The sequence below is a fragment of the Ovis aries genome, chromosome 6 (assembly GCF_016772045.2).
Source record: "Ovis aries strain OAR_USU_Benz2616 breed Rambouillet chromosome 6, ARS-UI_Ramb_v3.0, whole genome shotgun sequence".
Classification (NCBI taxonomy): Eukaryota; Metazoa; Chordata; class Mammalia; order Artiodactyla; family Bovidae; genus Ovis; species Ovis aries.
Genome location: NC_056059.1, coordinates 105,754,735 through 105,776,625, shown reverse-complemented (window position 1 = coordinate 105,776,625; position 21,891 = coordinate 105,754,735). Strand labels below are relative to the sequence as shown.

Genomic DNA, 21,891 nt, shown 5'->3' with positions numbered 1-21,891 from the left:
TCATCTGTCATTTCTTTGGAGGATTCTTTATCAGCTGCCGGTACATTTGTCATGGTTGAAAGTGAAAGTTGCTCAGCCGTGTCCAGCTCTTGGTGACCCCATGCGCTATACAGTCCATGGAACTCTCCAGGCCAGAATACTGGAGTGGGTAGCCTTTCCCTTCTCCAGAAGATCTTCCCAACCCAGGGATCAAACCCAGGTCTCCCGCATTGCAGGCGGATTCTTTACCAGCTGAGCCACATGGGAAGCCCAAGAATACTGGAGTGGGTAGCCTAGCTCCTTGTCTTGGTTGATCTGTTAAAACTGAAAACTACCCTTCTCAGATCCACTAACCAGTAAATTACACACGTAACTTTAATATATCACTCTGCACCAAAAACAAAGACGGACGAAGGGCTGACAGCTCCAGTGATTGGTGGAGCCCCCACGCCCCTTTACTTGGGGCCGTGTGAAAACTCCAGGGTTGGTCCATGTTGAAATGTTGTAAAACTACAACATGAGTTCCAGTATTTTTTACTACCCCTACTGTGAGTCCTACTGCTGTCAATAATAAAAAGGAACCAAACCTAAATTAAAAACCCAGTGATTTCCTCCTCTTAAATACTAATACAGTGGGGAAAGCCATGTACGGATGAAACCTCCCCTTTTGGAAGCACCAAGGCCCGCGCTGTGCTGAGTTCAGCGCTGCTGCCTACCTGCGACTGCAGAGGCCATCCCCCTGGGCTCCCCAGAAAACCCCTTGGCCTGCCTTGTCCCAGGGCCCCTCCGGGTCATGAGAACATGTTCTCCAGATTGTTCTGTGCTTTGCTCTAGCATGATGTGATAAATGCTTATGTAAGGTGATCACGGGTGGTTGCTGCTAGAACAAAGTACCACAAATTGGGAGGCTTTAAAGCAGCAGAAATTTATTTTCTCATGGTCCTGGAGGCCTGAGGTTCAAAATCAAGGTGTCAACAGGACCTGCTTTCCCTGCCAGCACCTGGTGTCACCAGCAATCCTTTGCATTCCTTGGCTCACAGCGGCATCACACCAAGCCCTGCCTCCGCTGTCACGTGGCCATCTCCCCTGTGTCTGTCTGTCTGTGATTCTTTTCCTCTTCTTACAAGGATGAGAGTCATATGGGATTTAGGGCCCACCCTCCTCCAGGATGACCTCAGCTTGACTGATGTCACAATTGTATCTGCAAAGATCCCTTTTCCAAATAAACCAGCTGTAGGTTAGGACTTGAACATAAGTGTATGGGGCCAGAATTCAACCCACTGTAGGTTATAGTGCTTTGTACTCATTGTCAGGTTAAGATAAAAGGAAGATAAAAGAAGGAACCCCCAGGAGGCTGTAGCAAGTGCCTTCTGTCATAGTTAGCTGCCTTACAGTGCCCCCTGATCATTAAGAGCCAGCCCTGCTTGAAGGAATATGTGAGTTCTGATGTTTAATACTGCTGGCAGCCCAGGGCTGTTCTGTACATTTTACAGATGAGAAAACTAAGGCATAGAAGTATTAAATAACTAGCCTGGCATCTGAGTAGGTGAAAAGTGGTGAAGCCAGAACGGGGACTCACCCAGAGTGGCCCCAGAGTCGGGGCTCTTAAACACCATCACCCACTGTTCCACAACCGGTCACAAGTGTTGTGACCTTGCGGGTGTCACCATACCAGACCGCCATGCCATTCCACCCCTCTGGAATCCAGGGAAAGAGATGTGTGCGGCTGCAGAGGCCTGCAGGCCTCCATGGCCGGCAGGCGGCGGATCTGGGGTGGCTTCCAGCTCAGCCTATCTCCGTGGCCGTCACCTCCTCTCCACTAGACACCTTTGCCCATTTTTACTCAGGGCGCAGCATTTTGTGGGTATTTCAGGGCCTGAACCAGGCTGCCCTCAAACTTCAGTTCTTTCTCTGAGTTTGCCAGGCTCAGGCTCCACTTCCAGAGAGGGCATCACTGGGCTGGGAAACTTCAGGGCTGTGAGTCGGCCCTGGCCAAGAACACCTGCTTTTCTGGATTTCTCTATGTTGTGGTGTGAAGTGTAGGTGGGCAGGATGTGGGCTCAGCTCTCTTAGATGGTTGAGGATAGGAGCTCAGGGGACCACACAGCCTCCAGCTCATCACCCTTTTCCCCCATCACCCACTTCCAAATCCAGGCTCCGGCCATGAATGGCCTCCCAGACCCATCCCTTGGACACTCCTGGTACGTGTTGTCCACGTGGGTCCAGCTAACACGTGGCACATGAGCCACCAGCCTGCTCTGTTGGATTCTGCCTGGTCCATCACCCATTCTTCCCCACTGGGCAGAGAGGACAACCTCAGAATCCCTCACAACCCCAAGTCCCAGGCAGCTGTGACCACTCAAGGAGAATCAGATGCCAGCAGAGCCCTTTCCTGTACCCTCACTAACTGAGAGAGCTGGCACCAGGAAGGCCCATGCCTGAAGCCAGGGCAAGCTTCTGGGTGAGCCCAGAGGTCCCACCACAACATGCTCCCCAACTGGTCTAGAGCACCAAATAAGCACTTTTCAGGACCAAGCACCCCTCTAGGTGAAGGCCCGCTACCCAGTCCTTATACCCCAAGAGGCTGGCACAAGCATCATCCCTGAATTAGAGGTGAGGACGGGGTCCAGAGAGGCTGACTCTTCTGTGGTCACCCACCCAGGACGCTTCATCCAGGGCTATGTGCTTAAACCCTAGGTTTGTGACTGCATGGCCCTAGTCTGTGACCTCCATCCCTTCCAAGCCCTCCCTCCCAGATTCCTGGCAGTACTGGACAGACACATCCCCCTTTGCCCTTACTAAGTCTTGCATGATGCTGGTTTCACTCATGCCCTCTAGCTTCCCAGTGGGTTACTTGTCCCTGAAAGGGGTCACTGATGGCACTGAGCTCCAGGCTGAGCCAGGCTCCAGGCTGGTGCCCTGCCTATGCTGCCCCAGGTGGTTGTCATAGTGACCTGGAGACAGAGGTGGCCTCAGCCCCATCTTACAGTTAAGACCTAAGGCTTGAAAGATCAGGTGCTTTCCCTGTGTCCTGCAGAAAGTGAGTGGTGGTGGGGTTGAACCTACAGCTACATCATTTCAGTGACTCTGCGTTGGTTTTCTTTTGGTGGCTTAAGACATCAATTTATTATCTTATAGTTCTGGAAGTCAAAGCTGCAAAATAGGACTCAACAGGCTAACATCAAAGTGCTGGCAGGGCTGGGATCCTTTCTGGAGGCTCCAAGGGAGAATCATTCCTGGCCTTTTCCAGCCTGTAGAGGTGGCCCGCACTCCTTGGCTCGTGGCCCCTTCCTCCTTTAATGTGCATCCCTCCTCCAACCCCTGTTTCCATGGTCACACCAGTTTCTCTCTCACTCTGACCCTCCTACCTTTCTCTTATAAGGACCCTTGTGATGACGTTGGGCCCACCTTGATATCCAGGATAACCTCCCCATCTCAAGGTCTTCACATTAATCACATCTGCAGTGCCGCTTTGGCCATGAATGCTGACTTATTCACAGGTACGGGAGATTAGAATATGGACTGACATGGTCGTCATTCTTCTGCCTACCCCTGGCTTTTTCTGCTCTTCAAAGTGCCTCCTAAAAGACAGAGATGGGGGTAACCTGGTGATATTTGCCTCCTCTCTGCCCGTTGCCATCCATGGAGTTCCCCTCCCAGCTCCCAGGACGTCCTGAATTTGCTCCCTCTGTGACACTGCCACGTAAAGTTAGAATCACACTTCTTGGTGTACGTGTGCACAATGTTAGTCGATGCGCCAGCGAACACACTTGGGGAATGTGAAACTGAACAAAAAGAGCTGGGTGTCTTTCTTGCGGGACTTATCAGAACCTTTACTTTGTGTGTTTCAATTTTCTTTCTTTCTTAATTTTATTTATTTTTGGCTGTGCTGGGTCTTCATAGCTGCACACAGTCTTTTTCTGGTTGCAGTGCCCAGGCTTCTCATTGCAGATGCTTCTCTTTTTGCGGAGTGCAGGCTCTAGGATGAGAGGACTTCAGTAGCTGTGACGCACAGGATGAGTTGCTCCACAGCATGTGGAATCCTTCCAGACCAGGGATCGAACCCATGTCCCCTGCATTGGCAAGCAGATTCTCAATCACTGGACCACCAGAGAAGTCCAGAACCTTTACTAGGCTTATGTGAAGTTTGAACCCCCGAGAGCTGGCCCTCATGCAATGAGACTAGACTCTGATCAGGGAATCTCGTTCCCATGGAGCCTCTCCTGGGATTGGAATTCCACAAAAACCGACTTGGAAATGTGATGCAATTGTGGTGGAGACACCACCTCCCCAGTGTAGCGTCTGGAGCACAGCAGATACTCAGTAAGTTTGTACTGAGAATGGACTCTGAACAGCCCATGATTTTGGCCCACCATACACGAGACCCAAAAAAGGCGATGGCACCCCACTCCAGTACTCTTGCCTGGAAAATCCCACGGACAGAGAAGCCTGGTAGGCTGCAGTCCATGAGGTTGCTAAGAGTTGGATACAACTGGATACAACTTTCACTTTTCACTTTCATGCATTGGAGAAGGAAATGGCAACCCACTCCAGTGTTCTTGCCTGGAGAATCCCAGGGACGGGGGAGCCTGGTGGGCTTCTGTCCATGGGGTCACACAGAGTCGGACACGACTGAAGTGACTTAGCAGCAGCATACATGAGACCACCCCTTTACATGACTAGTACTGGTAGGCTGCTGTCTGTGGGGTCGCAGAGTCGGACATGACTGAAACGACTTAGCAGCACCAACTGTCCCCACAGCACCAACAAACACCAACTTGGCACCTGCTCTCCCCCGGGCACCAGGCACTGGACTTCCAGGTGCTCACAGCAGGTTCTGATGACAGTGTGGCGAGAAGGTGCCAAGGTGGGAAAAAGCACAAAGGACTGTGAGAGCCCAGGCTCTGACATTGAAGTGGGAGAAGTTAGCCAGGCGACGAAAGGCAGGAAGAGCATTCCGGGCAGAGCGAAGGGCATGGCCAAGCGCAGGGAGAAGAGAAGCCACTGCAATGCAAAGCCTGTGCACTGCACCCAGAGAGTAGCCCCTGCTCGCTGCAACCAGAGGAAAGCCGGGGCAGCAACAAAGACCCAGTACAACCAGAAATAAATAAATAATGTTTAAGAACTAAAAGGAAAAAGAATGAGACCAGAACTTACAAGAGGAAGAAGAAAGAATTTTGCTCCAGCAAACTCTTAAGAGCTGAACAATGAGTTTAACTGAGAGCTTCCCAGCAGCCAAAGTGAAAAGGGAGGGGAAAAAAGGGTTCTCAAGTTCTCCTTATTTTATGTATGTCAGGAAGAAGAGAAATATTTCCTTGCCCTGAAACTCTAGGCTTACTTTATGACATGAATTTGCATTTTTGAACTTTGAGAAATACTATGGTTTGGTGAATGCTGCAGAAACATTACCCCCTCAGCTGTCTCCTCCACTTATCTTTAATAAATGCTGGGGAAAATATTAAATTACAGCTTACAAAAGAGACATTCTGAGGTGGTTTTTACTATACTTCTGGGAATAACACCTCAGAGCCTTCCTGGGCTTGCAGAATCTGGAGAGATTTAACAACCATGTGTTGATTTTTCCTACCTAAGAAGAACAGTTTCACCTGGCCTGAGGCTCAGGGCAGTGATTTTAGGGATAATGCCCACTGTGTCAGGAATGGACTGTCCCCAGGAGCCATCACGAGCCTCCTCCCATGTAGGAGGATGAATACCTAAGTGCTAAATATTTAAATCTGCATTCTAAAAGCATCTTCCCGATCTAATTATTGTGATCTCAGGGGTCTAATCAGACAGCCCAGCTTCGTGCACATATCCATGGTGGTTTGCACAATTAAGGGCTTGATTAAAAAAAAAAAAAAAGATGAGAAGCTCGCTGAGGCTAGAAATTTGCAGTGTTCAGCTTGGGAAAGCCTGAGTCACAGGGGTGAGCTTGAATCCTAGCAAGACTGGCTCTTTGAGAATATTTCAATCCAGCTTTCTGTGTTTCACAGGGTTGTGTGGAAAGGGCCCTGGAGATCATTTAGTGCAATCCCTGTTCCAGGCATCCTGGTCAAGTGGCAATCTGACCTCCGTCTAGAGACCACCAGTGAGAATGAGTGCCCAGGGCTGGGCAGACAGGAGGTGCTCAGTGCATTATCATGGAGCCAGGGGTTTAGCATATGTTACATCTCTCGGTCATTACAGGAACTTTTTGAGGCATGAACGCTGCTCATCTACCCAGAGGTAGAGATGGGATTTGAACTCTGGATGTGCTCGGCTTTGCAGTGGGTCAGTCAGAGGAGCCTGGTTCTCTAGGGGTTCTTCTCCTGGCCAACTCAATGACCTTGAGTAGGTCACTGCATCTCAGTGGGCCTCCTGTTTTCCTACTTTTGTGTGTATATATTAGTTCAGGTCAGTCACTCAGTCATGTCCAACTCTTTGCGACCCCATGGACTGCAGCATGCCAGGCTTCCCTGTCCATCACCAACTCCCAGAGTTTACCCATACTCATGTCCATTGAATCAGTGATACCATCCAACCATCTCATCCTCTGTCATCCCTTTCTCCTCCCACCTTCAATCTTTCCCAGAAGCAGGGTCTGTGTGTGTGTGTGTGTGTATATATATAATTTATCTATTTGGCTGCTCCGGTCTTACTTGCAGCATACAGAATCTTGCTCTTTGCTGTCACATGTGAACGCTTAGTTGTGGCATGTGGGATTCAGTTCCCTGACCAGGGATCCAACCTGGGACCCCTGCAATGGGAGAATAGAGTTCTTGGCCACTGGACCATCAGGGAGGTCCCTATTTTCCTACTTTTAAACAAGGGCTTGGAACTCCATGGCCTCAAAGACCCCTGCAAGCTGCATCTCTGATATACAACCATCTGGTATGTCTGGATGGTGGGACGGACCAACCCCGGGAGCCCTAACATCAGACACAGCAGACGTCCTAATAATCCCCACTGAAATCCGTGCTCCTCCCTGTTGGCAGCCTTCCGGACCTTCCTGGGGAAAGAGGACATCTCCTGCGAGATGGAGGAGGTCCTGGCGGAGAGCCGTATGCAGAGGAACATCCGGCTGGTATCCGTGCTGGAGTTGCTCAGGAGTCCCTTCGTCCGCTGGCAGCTCATCACTGTGGTCATCTCCATGGCCTGCTACCAGCTCTGCGGCCTCAATGCGGTGAGCGCCCCAGCACAGACAGAGGAACTGGAGGGCGGGGTGGGGAGAGGTGGGCCAGGGCTTGGACCCTGTATGCCCTGGCTTCTAGCTCAGCTCTGTGCCACTGGGCAATCATATAACCTGACCATCAGTTTCCACATCTGTAAAATGGGATAATGTAATATGGAAAGAGATAATCCATGTGAGGTGTTCAATGAAGCAGCTAGCCCAGAATTACCCCTTACTAAATACTGCCCATCATTATAATTACTTATCCCTAGAAACACTTAGCGGAGAAGGCAATGGCACCCCACTCCAATACTCTTGCCTGGCAAATCCCATGGGTGGAGGAGCCTGGTAGGCTGCAGTCCATGGGGCCGCTAAGAGTTGGCCATGACTGAGTGACTTCACTTTCACTTTTCACTTTCATGCATTGGAGAAGGAAATGGCAACCCACTCCAGTGTTCTTGCCTGGAGAATCCCAGCGACGGGGGAGCCTTTTGGGCTGCCGTCTATGGGGTCGCACAGAGTCGGACACGACTGAAGTGACTTGGTAGAAACACTTAGAAGTCATATGTCTTTAAAAATATATATTTATTTGTTTATTTGGCCGTGTTGGGTCTTACTTGGAGCACGTGTGATCTTTCCTTGCAGCATGCGGGTTTTTCTCGAGTTGTGGTTTTCAGTGTCCAGAGCTTGGGCTCTGAGGTTGTCCCGCAGCACGTGGGATCTTAGTTCCCCGCCCAGGGATGGAAACCATATCCCTGCATTGGCAGGCAGATTCTTAATCACTGGACCACCAGAGAAGTGCCTAAAAGTCACATTTCTTAAGGAAGATATTAGAAAGTCACAAGTAAGCGACATGACATCGAGATTATTTAAAGAAAGGTACCCTTGTCTGGGCTGATGCTGGGAAAGATAGAAGGCAGGAGAAGGGGATGACAGAGGATGAGATGGTTGGATGGCTTCACTGACTCAATGGACATGAGTTTGAGCAAGCTCCAGGAGATAGTGAAGGACAAGGAAGCCTGGCATGCTGCAGTCCATGGGGTCGCAAAGAGTCGCACTTAGCAACTGCTCAAAACAACATTGGCTGGGCTGGCTTCAATGCGTGATTTTGACCTGAGAAAATTTCAAGGCTTTAAAGAAAAGTTTCTTGAGGCCCAAGTTGATATGGGCAGGTAAACCAGAGGAGGGTCTTCTTCTCTGGGGTATCCTAACCCACCATTGGACAAAGCCTCCCCTTCTCTCTTAGGGGCTCCAAAAGGTAGAATTCAGAAATTTTAGGAGTAGGGAGGCAGACTTAGGATCATTATTGTTATGGCTGCTTCTGGAAAACAGTGAGTTGCTTCCAGGGGTAGTGAGTTCCCCATTCATGAAAGTGTGTAAGCCAGCTGGCCAGCCAGTTGGCAGGAATACGTAGAGGAGATTCCTGCACTGAAGCAATCAGATTCCTTCTGAGGTCAGTTACATAGTCAGGACAAGTGTGGCTGGGCCCAGAGGGCAGGAGAAGGGACCTTCTGAAGACGCCCAGATGAAAGAGCTGCCCTGCGGGTATGACCCAGGCATACTAGAGTCAGCAGGGAGGCTGTTTGTGGGTGGGCAGGGGAGGCGACCCGAAAGGGGACTGGTTCCAGTCGGGGGAGGGAAATTAACAACCACAACCTTCAGCCTCATTTCTCTTTTTTCTCTTGCATATCTTGTTGGAAATATCAGGATGAAGTAAAATCATCTTGTGGCTTATCTGCTTAACCTTGGTCTAGTTGAGTCAGCAGAAGGAGGGGGCACCTGGGTTAACTTGCTTGACCTTGACCTAGTCCTATTGTTGCCTCCTCTGGATAAGAATAAGGTCGTGCTTGCTGTTGTTCAGTCACCAAGTCATGTCTGACACTTTGCGACCCCATAGACTGCAGCATGCCAGGCTTCCCTGTCCCTCACCGTCTCCCAAAGCTTGCCCAAGTTCATGTCCATTGAATCGGTGATGCTATCCAACCATCTCATCCTCTGTTGTCCCCATCTTCTCCTGGCTTTAATCTTTCCCAGCATCAGTGTCTTTTCCAATGAGTCGGCTCTTCAGGTGGACAAAGTATTGATGCTTCAGCTTCAGCATCAGTCCTTCCAAAGAGTATTCAGGGTTGATTTTCTTTAGGATTGACTCGTTTGATCTCCTTGCTTTCCCAGGGACTCTCAAGAGGCTTCTCCAGCACCACAGTTCAAAAGCATCAATTCTCTGGCACTCTGCCTTCTTTATGATCCAATTCTCACATCCGTACATGACTACTGGAAAAACCATAGCTTTGACTACATGGACCTTTGTCGTGCTAGACTGTTTCAAATGCTCCCTCCCTGTTCTGAGTAAGCAGAGAGAGAAAGCATCTGTTTCTTAAAGTTTAGACGTGGAATTGTAAAACCACATATGGAATCTGTATGTAATGAGGCATTTAGATCGAGAACCATGACATTTCTAAACAGAATTCTCTCCTTCTGTGAGACATAATTTTCCAATTTGCATATGCTGTATTACTATGTAAATTCCACTCGAGTGTGTCTGTAAGCCCCACTGCATAAGTGTAGATGGAAAAAAAAAAAATCTCTGCTCCCAGAGCCAGCAGATGTGAGATCTCAGTCACTTTCCTTTGCGTTGACTACTTTCCGACTCTTGTTTTTTAATGTATTTATTTCCTTACTTTTGGCCATGCCAGGTCTTTCATTGCTGTTCATGGGCTTTCTCTAGTTGTGGAGAGTGGAGGGGGCTACTCTAGCTGCGGTGCATAGTCCTCACATTCCAGTGGCTTCTCTAGTTGCGGAGCGCAGGCTTCAGCAGCTGTGGAGCATGGGCTCAGGAGTTGTAGCTCAGTAGTCTGGTGCACCGCCTTAGTTGTTCCGACAGCATGAACTCTTTCCAGGCCAAGGATCAAACCCGTGTCGCCTGTATCTGCAGGCGGACTCTTATCCACTGTGCCACCAGGGACGTCCTCCGTCTTATCATTGTAAGGACATTTAACATGATGTTTATCCTCTTCACAAACGTTTAAGTGCACAATATGACATTGTTAACCATGGACATCATATTGTACAGATCTTTAGAGCTTGTTCATCTTGCTTAACTGAAACTTTATACCTATTCATTAATGACACTGAGTTTCCCCCACTCCCAGCCCCTGGCGACCACCCCAGTTCAACTCCATGCTTCAGAGTATACCTGTGTATGTCACCGGGCTGCCTAGGTCATCCCTAGGCAGTTAAGGGGACAAGTCCTACTTCATTCGTAATGAAGTGAAGTGAAGTGAAAGTCAGTCGTGTCTGCCTCTTTGCGACTCCATGGACTATACAGTCCATGGAATTTTCCAGGCCAGAACACTGGAGGGGGTAGCCTGTCCCTTTCCCAGCAAATCTTCCTGACTGAAGAATCAAATCAGGGTCTCCTGCATTGCAGGCAGATTCTTTACCAACTGAGCTATCAAGGAGGCCCTCATTCTTCCAAACCAAAGGACAAGTGCTGGTGAGCTGCAAAGCCCAGCCTCAGAGCCCACTGTCCTGTGCCCTAGTCCAAGCTCCCTCCCCGCACCTGCTACCTTTTACCCCAAAATAATTCACAAGACCAAAGGAGAGAGCTAGCTGACATGGATGAAAGCCTTTAAATGCACTTAAAGACTTGCTCTGTCCCCTTCATTTTACCAGAAATTATGTGAGAGGATCGTAAAGAATGCTGAGTGCTGAAGAATTCATGTTTTTGAACTGTGGTGCTGGAGAAGACTCTTGAGAGTCCCTTGGACTGCAAGGAGATCCAACCAGTCCATCCTAAAGGAGATCAGTCCTGAGTATTCATTGGAAGGACTGATGCTGAAGCTGAAGCTCCAGTACTTTGGTTACCTGATGCGAAGAGTCAACTCATTGAGAAAGACCCTGATGCTGGGAAAGATTGAGGGCAGGAGGAGAAGGGGGCAACAGAAGATGAGATGGTTAGATAACATCACCTATTCAATGGACATGAGTTTGAGCAAACTTTGGGAAATAGTTGAGGACAGAGGAGCCTGGCATGCTACAGTCCGTGGGGTCTCAGAGAGTTGGACACAACTTAACGACTAAACAACAACAATGAATGTGGGGGGACACGGTCCATATGTTAAGACAGTCATAAACACTGCTAGGCATCTCCATTCATCACCTTATTCTGGACCCAAGTGTCCTGCAGGGTAGGTGGCTCCATCTCCATTTTCTAAAGGAAGAAGCTGAGGCTTGCAGAGAATCAAGGACTTGCTCAAGGTCATGGTGGGTTACACCTGTGCTGTCAGACGCACATGTCCTGGCACCAGGGCCCTGACAGATCCCCCAGCCAATCTCTGAGACCTTATGCCTTGCACTGAACCAGTCTTTCTCAGCCTTAGCACTATGTACATTTGGGGCTGGAAAATTCATTGTCATGGAATTTTAGTGTACACTCTAGGATGTTTTGCAGCTTACCAGACCTCACTCACTAGGTGACAGTTCACGCAACAAACAAGTCTCCAGGCATGGCGAAAGACAAGCATTACATATTGTTCAGTACTGTTCTTTTGTTTGTTTTGCTAAAGAGTTGATGAATGGTTTTCACACTCTTTAGAAATCAAGTGAAAGTTGAACATAACATTTAGTTATTTCTCATTCCCTTTGGACTTCCCTGGTAGCTCAGATGGTAAAGCGTCTGTCTACAATGCAGGAGACCCAGGTTCGATCCCTGGGTTGGGAAGATCGCCTGGAGAAGGAAATGGCAATCCACTCCAGGACTATTGCCTGGAAAATCCCATGGACAGAGGAGCCTGGTAGGCTACAGCCCATGGGGTCGCAAAGAGTCGGACACGACTGAACGACTTCACTTCACTTCACTTTTCAGCGTCAGATTGTTTTTTCCCCTCCTTCTCATGGTAACTTTCAAGTTCTCATCTCTAAAATTAGACCTGTCGCTTAAAATTATTTTGTGTAGCTGCCTTCCTCCAATAATTTGTCCTTTGCTCAAAAAAAAAAAAAAAACAAAAACAAAAACAACAGACTTGTGTTTTTGGTTTCTGTGCAAAGGTTCAGTCTCTCTGATGCTGCTCCCTTCCCATGACCATCATTGAGGATGGAGACCTTTCCCAGGGTCCATGGGTCTCCAGCAGCCCATGATGCATGGGAGGCATCTGAGTGTTGTGTGAGGAAAGGAGTAGGAGAAAGAACAGGGGTAGGGAGGGTGCAGCTCCTACCAAGTCCTTGGGGGGAAAATTTGACTGGATTGCCAAACCTGAGACAAGAAAGCCATAGTTTTCTTGAACCTTCTGGAATCTTCTAGAATGTCAAGAATGATGGTGGAATGCTCATCTCCCTTAGGTTACCCTTCCTTCTTTTGAATTTCTCCCTTCTTCAACAGAGGAGGCCAATCATACCAACTCCTCCAGTCCTCAGTCTCCTCTTATGGAAAATGGAGATATAGATTCTTTTTTTTTTCACAGCTACCATGAGGATTGTATGATATCATGTGTGTTTGTGTTAGTTGCTCAGTTCATGCCCAACTCTTTGCTTCCCCATGGACTGTAGCCTCTGTCCATGGAATTCTTCAGGCAAGAATACTGGAATGGGTTGCCGTTCCCTCCTCCAGGGATCCTCCCGACCCCAGGGACTGAACCCAGATCGCCCACATTGCAAGCAGATTCTTTATCGTCTGAGCCACCAGGGAAGCCTAAAGAAATTATGGACAGGGACTATCTCTGATGGTAACTGATGGGCCTCTGTTAGATCTCCCTTCCTCTTAGCTGGTATCAGCAAGACTGTTCCTAGCAGTGCTTTCTTCTTTCTCAATGCCACACACTTGAACTTTGCTGTTTCTGACATGCACTGTACTTGGGAAGCAAGACTCCCAATCTTGTCAGAATAAACGTAAAACATGAGTGGGGAGGCTCAGAGCGCAGGCTGGTAGGAAGCCACACGGGTCTGGTGACATTCATTCTAGATGTTCAGTTCAGTTCAGTTCAGTCCAGTTCAGTCACTCACTTGTGTCCGACTCTTTGTGACCCCATGAACACCAGGCCTCCCTGTCCATCACCAGCTCCTGGAGTTTACCCAAACTTACGTCCATTGAGTCAGTGATGCCATCCAACCATCTTATCCTCTGTCATCCCCTTCTCCTCCTGCCCTCAGTCTTTCCCAGCATCAGGGTCTTTTCAAATGAGTCAGCTCTTTACATCAGGTGGCCAAAGTATTGGAGCTTCAGCTTTAGCATCAGTCCTTCCAGTGAACATACAGGACTGACCTCCTTTAGGATGGACTGCTTGGATCTCCTTGCAGTCCAAGGGACTCTCAAGAGTTTTCTCCAGCACCACAGTTCAAAAGCATCAATTCTCAGATGCTCAGCTTTCTTTATAGTCCAACTCTCACGTCCATACATGACTACTGGAAAAACCATAGCTTTGACTAGATGGACCTTTGTTGGCAAACTAATGTCTCTGCTTTTGAATATGCTATCCAGGTTGGTCATAACTTTCCTTCCAAGGAGTAGGCGTCTTTTAATTTCATGGCTGCAGTCACCATCTGCAGTGATTTTGGAGCCCAAAGAAATAAAGTCTGCCACTGTTTCCACTGTTTCCCCATCTATTTGCCATGAAGTGATGGGACCGGATGCCATGATCTTAGTTTTCTGAATGTTGAGCTTTAAGCCAACTTTTTCACTCTTGGCCTTTTACTGCCAGCATATTTGTCAACTTGGTGGGGGCCCAAGCATCACAGTGTTCCCGGGGAGCCAGTGTGCCCCTTGAACTCTTTACCTGTGTGACTGTTGCATAACACATCCTTTCCCTACTAGACTAGATCTGGGAGGTCAAGGACAGGCATGTTGTTCCCCACGGTAACACCTGTACCTAACAGAGTGTCAGAGATCCTGCACTCTGGATAAACAATGGAAGGGAGACAGGCTGGGAGAAGGAAGGGAGGGTGGGAGGCTGGAGAGCCTGAGACAGGTTTGTGGCAAAGTGTGACCTGCTCCCCTTCTGCCAGCCTGGAGCCAGGCCATGTGAGTGTCCATCTCATTTGTCTAAGCATCATTAGGAATTCTGAACCCCAAGTCGTACTCTGCACAAAAATTCTCATCATGAGAACAGAAGCGTTATGAACAGGTTTCATTTCAAGGTTTCTTCCCAAATAAATTCCTAACTCAAATTAGAGGAATTAAATGTTCTGTTACCCTAATAACTGAGACCATCTCACTAGAAGAACTTGCTCTGTCCCCGTGACTGGAGAGAATGCTAAATGAGGGCCCTTCCAAGTGGCCGCCTCAGTGTGTGGTCCAGAGTAGAAGGTCTAGATTCAACTGTGTATGTTCAGCTCTCAACATGAAACTTGCCAGCTTGCGAATGAGTTGCCGTAACTGCTCGGTTCCTTTATCCCCTGATGCTGTATCCCCTGTATTTCTGATGCTGTGAAAGTGCTGCACTCAATATGCCAGCATATTCAGGAAACTCAGCAGTGGCCTCAGGACTGGAAAAGGTCAGTTTTCATTCCAATCCCAAAGAAAGGCAATGCCAAAGAATGTTCAAAATACTGCACAATTGCACTCATTCACACACTAACAAAGTAATACTCAAAATCCTTCAAGCCAGGCTTCAACAGTACATGAAACATGAACTTCCAGATGTTCAAGCTGGATTTAGAAAAGCTAGAGAAACCAGAGATCAAGTTGCCAGTATCCACTGGATCATTGAAAAAGCCAGAGAGTTCCAGAAAAACATGTACTTCTGCTTTATTGACTACACCAAAGCCTTTGACTGTGTGGATCACAACAAACTGTGGAAATTTCTTAAAGAGATGGGAATACTAGACCACCTTACCTGCCTCCTGAGAAATCTGAACGCAGGTCAAGAAGCAATAGTTAGAACCGGACATGGAACAACAGACTTGTTCCAAATCGGGAAAGGAGTACGTCAAGGCTGTATATTGTCACCCTGCCTATTTAACTTACATTCAGAGTACATTATCCTAAATTCCGGGCTGGATGAAGCACAAGCTGGAATCAAGATTGCCAGGAGAAATATCAGTGACCTCAGATATACAGATGACACCACCCTTATGGCAGAAAGGAAAGAAGAACTAAAGAGCCTCTTGAGGAAAGTGAAAGAGGAAATGTTGGCTTAAAACTCAACATTCAGAAAACTAAGATCATGGCATCTGGTCCCATCACTTCATGGCAAATAGATGGGGACACAATGGAAACATTGAGAGACTTTAGTTCTCTGGGCTCCAAAATCACTGCAGATGGTGACTGCAGCCATGAAATTAAAAGATGCTTGTCCCTTGGAAGAAAAACTGTGACCAACCTAGCTGCTGCTGCTGCTAAATCACTTCAGTCCTGTCCAACTCTGTGCGACCCCATAGACGGCAGCCCACCAGGCTCCGCCATCCCTGGGATTCTCCAGGCAAGAACACTGGAGTGGGTTGCCATTTCCTTCTCCAGTGCATGAAAGTGGAAAGTGAAAAGTGACAGTGAAGTCACTGAGTCGTGTCCAACTCTCAGCCTAGACAGCATATTAAAAAGCAGAGACATTACTTTACCAACAAAGGTCTATCTAGTCAAAGCTATGGTTTTTCCAGTAGTCATGTACGGATGTGAGAGCTGGATTATAAAGAAAGCTGAGCACTGAAGAACTGATGCTTTTGAACTGTGGTGTTGGAGAAGACTCTTGAGAGTCCCTTGGACTGCAAGGAGATCCAACCAGTCCATCATAAAGGAAATCAGTCCTGGATGTTCATTAGAAGGACTGATGCTGAAGCTGAAGCTCCAATACTTTAGCCACCTGATGTAAAGAACTGACTCATTGGAAAAGACCCTGATGCTGGGAAAGATTGAAGGCTGGAAGAGAAGGGGACAACAGAGGATGAGATGGTTGGATGGCGTCACCGACTCAATGGAAATGAGTTTGAGTAAACTCCAGGAGTTGGCGATGGACAGGGAGGCGTGTCGTGCTGCAGTCCATGGGGTCACAAAGAGTCGGGCACAATTGAGCACCTGAACTGAGCTGAACCTGGGCTCAGAGCCCAGCACAGCCCGTGCAGTGGGAATAACGCACTGCAGGAAGCGCAGGCCCGGGTCTCTGTCCAGCTCTTGCCTTGTCAGCTGTGTGTGGTCCTTGATCCTCTGGCAATGTCCCCTTCTAGGCTGTTGAGAGGTGAAAATGATTTGCATGTCATTTTCATGTTACACTTTGTCCCTAGAACACATGTCCTAAGAAGGAGGGCTTTAGGGCATTAGAGGCAGGGGGTCAAGGAGGCCCAAATCCTCCTGCTGTGTCCCTTTCCCACCAGCTCCTGCAAAGTCCCTTAAGGGTCTGTTACTGAGTCCAAGCTCGCTCTGCTTTCCGCATGACTGGCCAGCGAATCTGAGAGACTAGCTGTTGAGGCAAAGAAAATGACTGTTTGGAAAGCCAGCTGACCGAAAAGATGGCAGGCTAACACCTCAAAATAACCACCTTGTCAGGGCCTGGTTACCAGGTTCTTTTATGGATCAGAGGTCGGGGGGTGGGGGCAGGTGAGGAAATAAGGTAAAAAGATGATTCAATCCTTGCAAAAGTCCCCTAGAATGGCTTCAGGCAGGGGAATGTGTTAGTTTGACTTTCTTCCAGTCTTTCACAGGTGGGAGGCTCAGGTTATCTCCCTGGGGCAGGCCATTGTGTACGTTTATAATAACAAAAAAGAGTTAAAGTCACAGAAGCAGATCCAGTGTAAACTTAAAAGTAACCCTTCCCGGTTACAGGTCCATCCCACAGGGAGGAGGCTAGATGGAGGCAGATACAGAGATGCTTTCACCCTGGGCTTGCACACAACTGTTCCGTGTCCTCCTTTACCCAGGAGCGGTGGCATCTCCACAAAGAGATGGGAATCTTCTAGACTGATCCCCGCTGTTTGTTGTGCACCCATTAGAGAAAGGATGCTTTAAGAAAACTTTCATTTAAAAAGCTTTCACCACCACCCTGCAAGACAGAGTATGATTACCTACTTTCAGAGAACAGAGATTCAGAGACGTGAAATCATTTGCCTCCAGACCCTCAGGTCACCAGAGGCAGCCCTGGGATTGAAATCCTGCCTTGCCCGCCTCCCAGAATAGCAGCTCCTTCCACTCAACCGTCTGCCTCAGTGGATGGAGACGATCAGGCAACCAGAGAGAGCCTGGTTGTGTTGGGGTGAGGTCAACACAAATCATAGTCCGTGGGAGGGTCCGCCATGGGACACGCTCCAGAATTCGTGTCTCCGTGCAGTTCAACGCCCTCAAACTGCCAGATCAAATAAACCTCAGCGGAAGCAGAGACAGAGGCAGTTACCGTCCGTCTCTGTAAGATGATGCAGGGAGAGAGAGATGGCTTCGTGGAAGAAGCCAAGTGAGACAGGCAGCTCATGTGATGCGCGGGCCCTCCCTATGGGGACAAGGCCAATCCTGCAGGTCCTCCTCGCTATGGGGAGTATGGGGAGACTGTTCAAAGGACTGATTTCTGCCTATCACTGCAGAAATGCATATAAAGTACAAGAGGATTGGGGGCTTCCCAGGTGGCTCAGTGGTAAAGAACCCACCTGCTAATACAGGAGACTTATGAGATGTGGGTTCGATCCCTGGCTGGGGAAGATCCCCTGGAGGAGGGCATGGCAACCCACTCCAGTATTCTTGCCTGGAGACTCCCCATGGACAGAGGAGTCTGGTGGGCTGCAGTCCATGGGGTCGCAAAGAGTTGGACTCAAGTGACTTAGCACACACATAGGAGAGGGCCACTTAATAACTGTCGCTGTGAGTCTGTAGTGTTCTGCACAGTGACTCTTCACTAACATTTAAACCCCCCAGGAGTGCCCAAGGCCGTGTTGCTCCAGGGAGAGTTGGAGGCAGGGAAGAAGCTGTGATGGGAAGGGGCATGAGGGGCAGGAAGGAGCGTGGTGCCAACTTCCACGGAGAACACAGATCACGTGACATCAGAGACTGGAAGCTTCTGACAGAGGAACAGGTCAGGGGGGTGGGTTTCGGGGCTGACGCTGAGAATAACACAAACATCAGCCTCCACCTTTGCAGCGGAGTGTCAACTGGAAAAAAAAAAAAAAAAGTCACAACCCGAAAGTAGAGTTGTTTTCTTTGGTGGAAAAGTTAAAGCCTCCAAACTTGGGAGGCAGCATCTCAGTAGCCTTGAGAAAACTGCTCCAAGGAGGTAGGAGGTGGAGTCAGGCTATATACAAGTTTGCAAAAAAGGGAGCAGGCAGTCCGAACATCAAAGATTATGGTGAGGTAAGGAAAATCAGATATCAAGTTTATGAATTTCGTGTTCTTCCGTTTATGGGGAGATGAAAGCCTCTGGGCTCTCTGAATTCACTCCTTTCGTGCACCTCAGTTGTCTGGGGCCAATTCCTGTTTCTTGATTGCTTACATCCTCAATTCCCTGTTCACCTCACAGAATAGACTCAGCGGATGGCTGCTTGCATTCCCCAGAGTTCCTCAGCAATCACCATCGTAGGGGGTGATGGTATCTGCTGGATCACTGGCATCGTGTTCCCTTTGGGGAACCCTCATTCCCATTTACGAAATTGCTGATGGTTGTGACCTTTCTTGCCCATGGATATGGCTGGAAATATTTCATTTCACAACTTCAACTGGGCATGGTCAGAGAGACCACTGACTGTTGAAAAATCCATGAGTTTGGGTGAAGATTAAGAAAGGCTCTAAACTGCTCTCATCCAACCCTGAAGATGTGCTGGGGATCACAGTCACCTTCAACATATAAACAAATCCAGTGGAAACTGAGGCTTTTGGGAAATTTTTGGCTTGTGTCTTGGCCCTAGGAGCTCTAGGAATTAATGCGTTTATCAGGAGTCACTTCTCTACCCTATGGATGAGACAGCAAAGATACAGTCTAAAATTCTAATTTATCAGCTCAATCAGATGAGAGGCAGACACAGACAGGAGTGTCTGTCTTTTATGTGAACATTAAAACCCGTTTTTGCCACCAAATGTATCAGTGCCCACAAGGTCAGATAATTATGTGCAATAGTTTTTACCAGAGTCTGTGTGTATGCTTGATCATGTCCAACTCTTTGCGACCCCGTGGACTGCAGCCTGCCAGACTCCTCTGTCCATGGGATCTCCCAGGCAAGAATACTGGGGTGGGTTGCCATTTCCTCCTCCAGAGAGTCTCTAGATGTGTGTGGGTTTCTATCATTCTGTAAACTGTTTTTTCAAGGAAATGGCTGGGATTGAGGGAACACAAATGATTTATGTTCAGCCTTTTGATACAAAAGTTTGGATCAATGAATAGTGACCATCCTTACCCAGTTCCTAACATCTCCCAGGAAGGGTGTGTGGTTATCCTCTTTTGACCAAGGAGAAGAAGGAATCTCAGCTGGACAGAGAAAACTGTCTGAGGTCACACAGGTAGTTCAAGATGGAGCCAGGTCTCCAAACTCCAAATCACTGATTTTCTGATGCCCTGTGAGTGTCTGATATCATGTGAGTGTCTGTTAAGGTTAGGTTTAACCTCATGTGGCAGAAACCTCAACAGCGACCTAAACACTAGGCCTTCTCTCTCACATGAAGGAAATTGAAAGGGCTGGTACAGTAGCCCCAGGACCGCATACCACGGTTTGCAGAAGGCAGCCCTGGTTTATGCCTGATGTCCTAGAAACATTATTAACACTCTCCAAAGTGCCAAGGTTTGGATAATAAACTATAAAATCACCCCTAGTGAGTACGGACACAGTCTCCTTCTAACTTCCTGCTCCAGCATCTGAATAGGTGGTTTTCATCCCATAAGAGTTCTATGTATAGTTATTCAGCTTGAGAGTTGTGGAACTCGCAGGAGCTTCATTCACGTTGTACCCATTATAGATTTAGTTTGACAGTTTTCCAAAAGATGATAGTAAAATGTCTTGTGGATCAGACACCGTCTCTTATTCTCAGAATGTTACCTTGGGGGCTAAAAGCAGTGCTGTCCCAAGAGGGCTGCTGAAGCTGCAGTCATCACATTCACCATCCTGAGAGCAGAAAAGAAGAAGGGCAAAAATGGAATCACACCTCTTTGGTGAAAACCTGCTTTTAAGGGGAATCCCTGGAAACCCCACCAAGATTTCTATTCTTATCTCATTGCCACACTTAGCTAAGCACATGTTGCTCCCAGTAATGCAGACATTCTTTTAGTAATGGGAGAAGGAAAAAATAAGTCGTGACCTTGGCTCATAGCTCCACTTCATCCCTCTGGACTTAGCAGCAAATCTCAGAGACCATCTTGTACCTGAATTTAGTTTAGGGAACAGATGCCTTTCACTGACCCTTCTACCTTCTTTGTCTCTCCTGCTTTATAGATTTGGTTCTACACCAATAGTATCTTTGGAAAAGCTGGAATCACTCCAGAAAAGATCCCATACATCACCTTGAGCACAGGTGGCATTGAGACTCTGGCTTCCATCTTCTCTGTAAGTAAACCGAGGGTTATTCCTGCGAACATCATGGGGTTTAAACAGTGCTGTGGGAACCCCCAGGGGACAAACCAGCCTGTCTTTAAAGGAATATTCCCTTTGTCGCTCCAAAGGTATCTGAATTTGGGGAGTTTATCATGCAGTTATCACTGATGTTTCAGCCATCTACAGAACATTCTTATCTACATCTTGTTTCCCTATTGTCTTCTTTTTAATAAGTAACTCCTTTCTTTGAACTCTCACCTAGTACCAAATGACACACTGTGATGGGCACCCTGAGAAGAGGGCCATAGCTCCCTGGGAGACCAGATTAGAGTCTGTACAAACCCAAATTCTGTTACCATGACTTTAAAACTATCAGCTATCATCACCACCCCCAAACATGTAGGAGTTTGCCAGGCAAAGAAAGGAGAAAGGACACTTCAGTCCATCGGTTCAAGAGGGAAGCTTTAATGATAAGCCACAATGTTCAAAAGAAGAGAGACATAGAGCTCATCACTCTTTCTCAACTTGAGTATGTAAAATAAACACTGAGGGGAAAATAAAACCTTAGGGGTTTCAGAATCTAGCAGCAATTGCACAGGTTTTGCAATCAGACCAAACCAGAATTGAATCCTGGCTCTGGAACTTCTTGACTGTGTGGTGTTGGACAATGCATTCCACCTCTCTGTTCTTCAGTTTCCCCCTTTATGAGCTATTCCTTTCTCTCTACCTTGACCTTGATGAAGTAGCTCATTTATTTCCACTTGTGCTCACTGATTTGCGCTGCCAAGATTGATGCCAGTGCCAACAGGCAGAGGCTTCTAATTGTATTCCTGCCTCATTTTCAAAAGAACAGTTTAATTTGCTCCTTGCTCTTAATGGAGCATTCTAACAAGATGCTTTTAAAACGCATGTCATGAAATTGTTGAGACCCAATGCTTGTTCCCTTTTTCCACTCACGGTCTTTTTGTTAGGAAAACATAACTTGATGTTTCACAACCTGGAAGTTTCGCAGAATTCTTGTCTCAAATTACAGACTGCACGCAATTGTCATTAGTAATTTTTGACATTGATCAGCAAGAAAGCACAGTCAGCCTGGAATGAAAGTGATGGGAAAATTACAGGGTTTGTTTTTTGAGGGTTTTTGTGTATTTTGTTGCTATAAGAAATCAACATGAGCTCATTAGAGTAAATTCATAAAATACAGAAAATAGAAACAAAGAAGAAATACCTACAATCATACTACCCAGGTAAGTTTGGCAAAATTTCTTTTGTTCTCTAGACATAGACAGCTGTATTAATCTTACTCAGTATAATGCTATCTTTAGCTCAAAATTGCTAATTAT

General features: G+C 47.7%; 1 protein-coding gene and 1 non-coding gene across 4 annotated transcripts in view; both read left to right on the top strand.

Moving 5' to 3' along the window:
• Nucleotides 1-21,891, top strand: part of SLC2A9 (solute carrier family 2 member 9) — a 216,777-nt gene that overhangs the window by 107,154 nt on the left and 87,732 nt on the right. For all 3 annotated transcript variants that reach the window (XM_042251651.2, XM_015096629.4, XM_042251652.2), the window contains exons 8-9: nt 6,954-7,141; nt 20,450-20,560. In XM_042251651.2, coding sequence (XP_042107585.1) covers nt 6,954-7,141; nt 20,450-20,560 — 299 coding nt within the window. The remainder of the gene's footprint in view (nt 1-6,953; nt 7,142-20,449; nt 20,561-21,891) is intronic.
• Nucleotides 11,778-11,849, top strand: TRNAC-ACA (transfer RNA cysteine (anticodon ACA)). The gene has a single exon. It is a non-coding gene; the product is annotated as a tRNA-Cys (tRNA).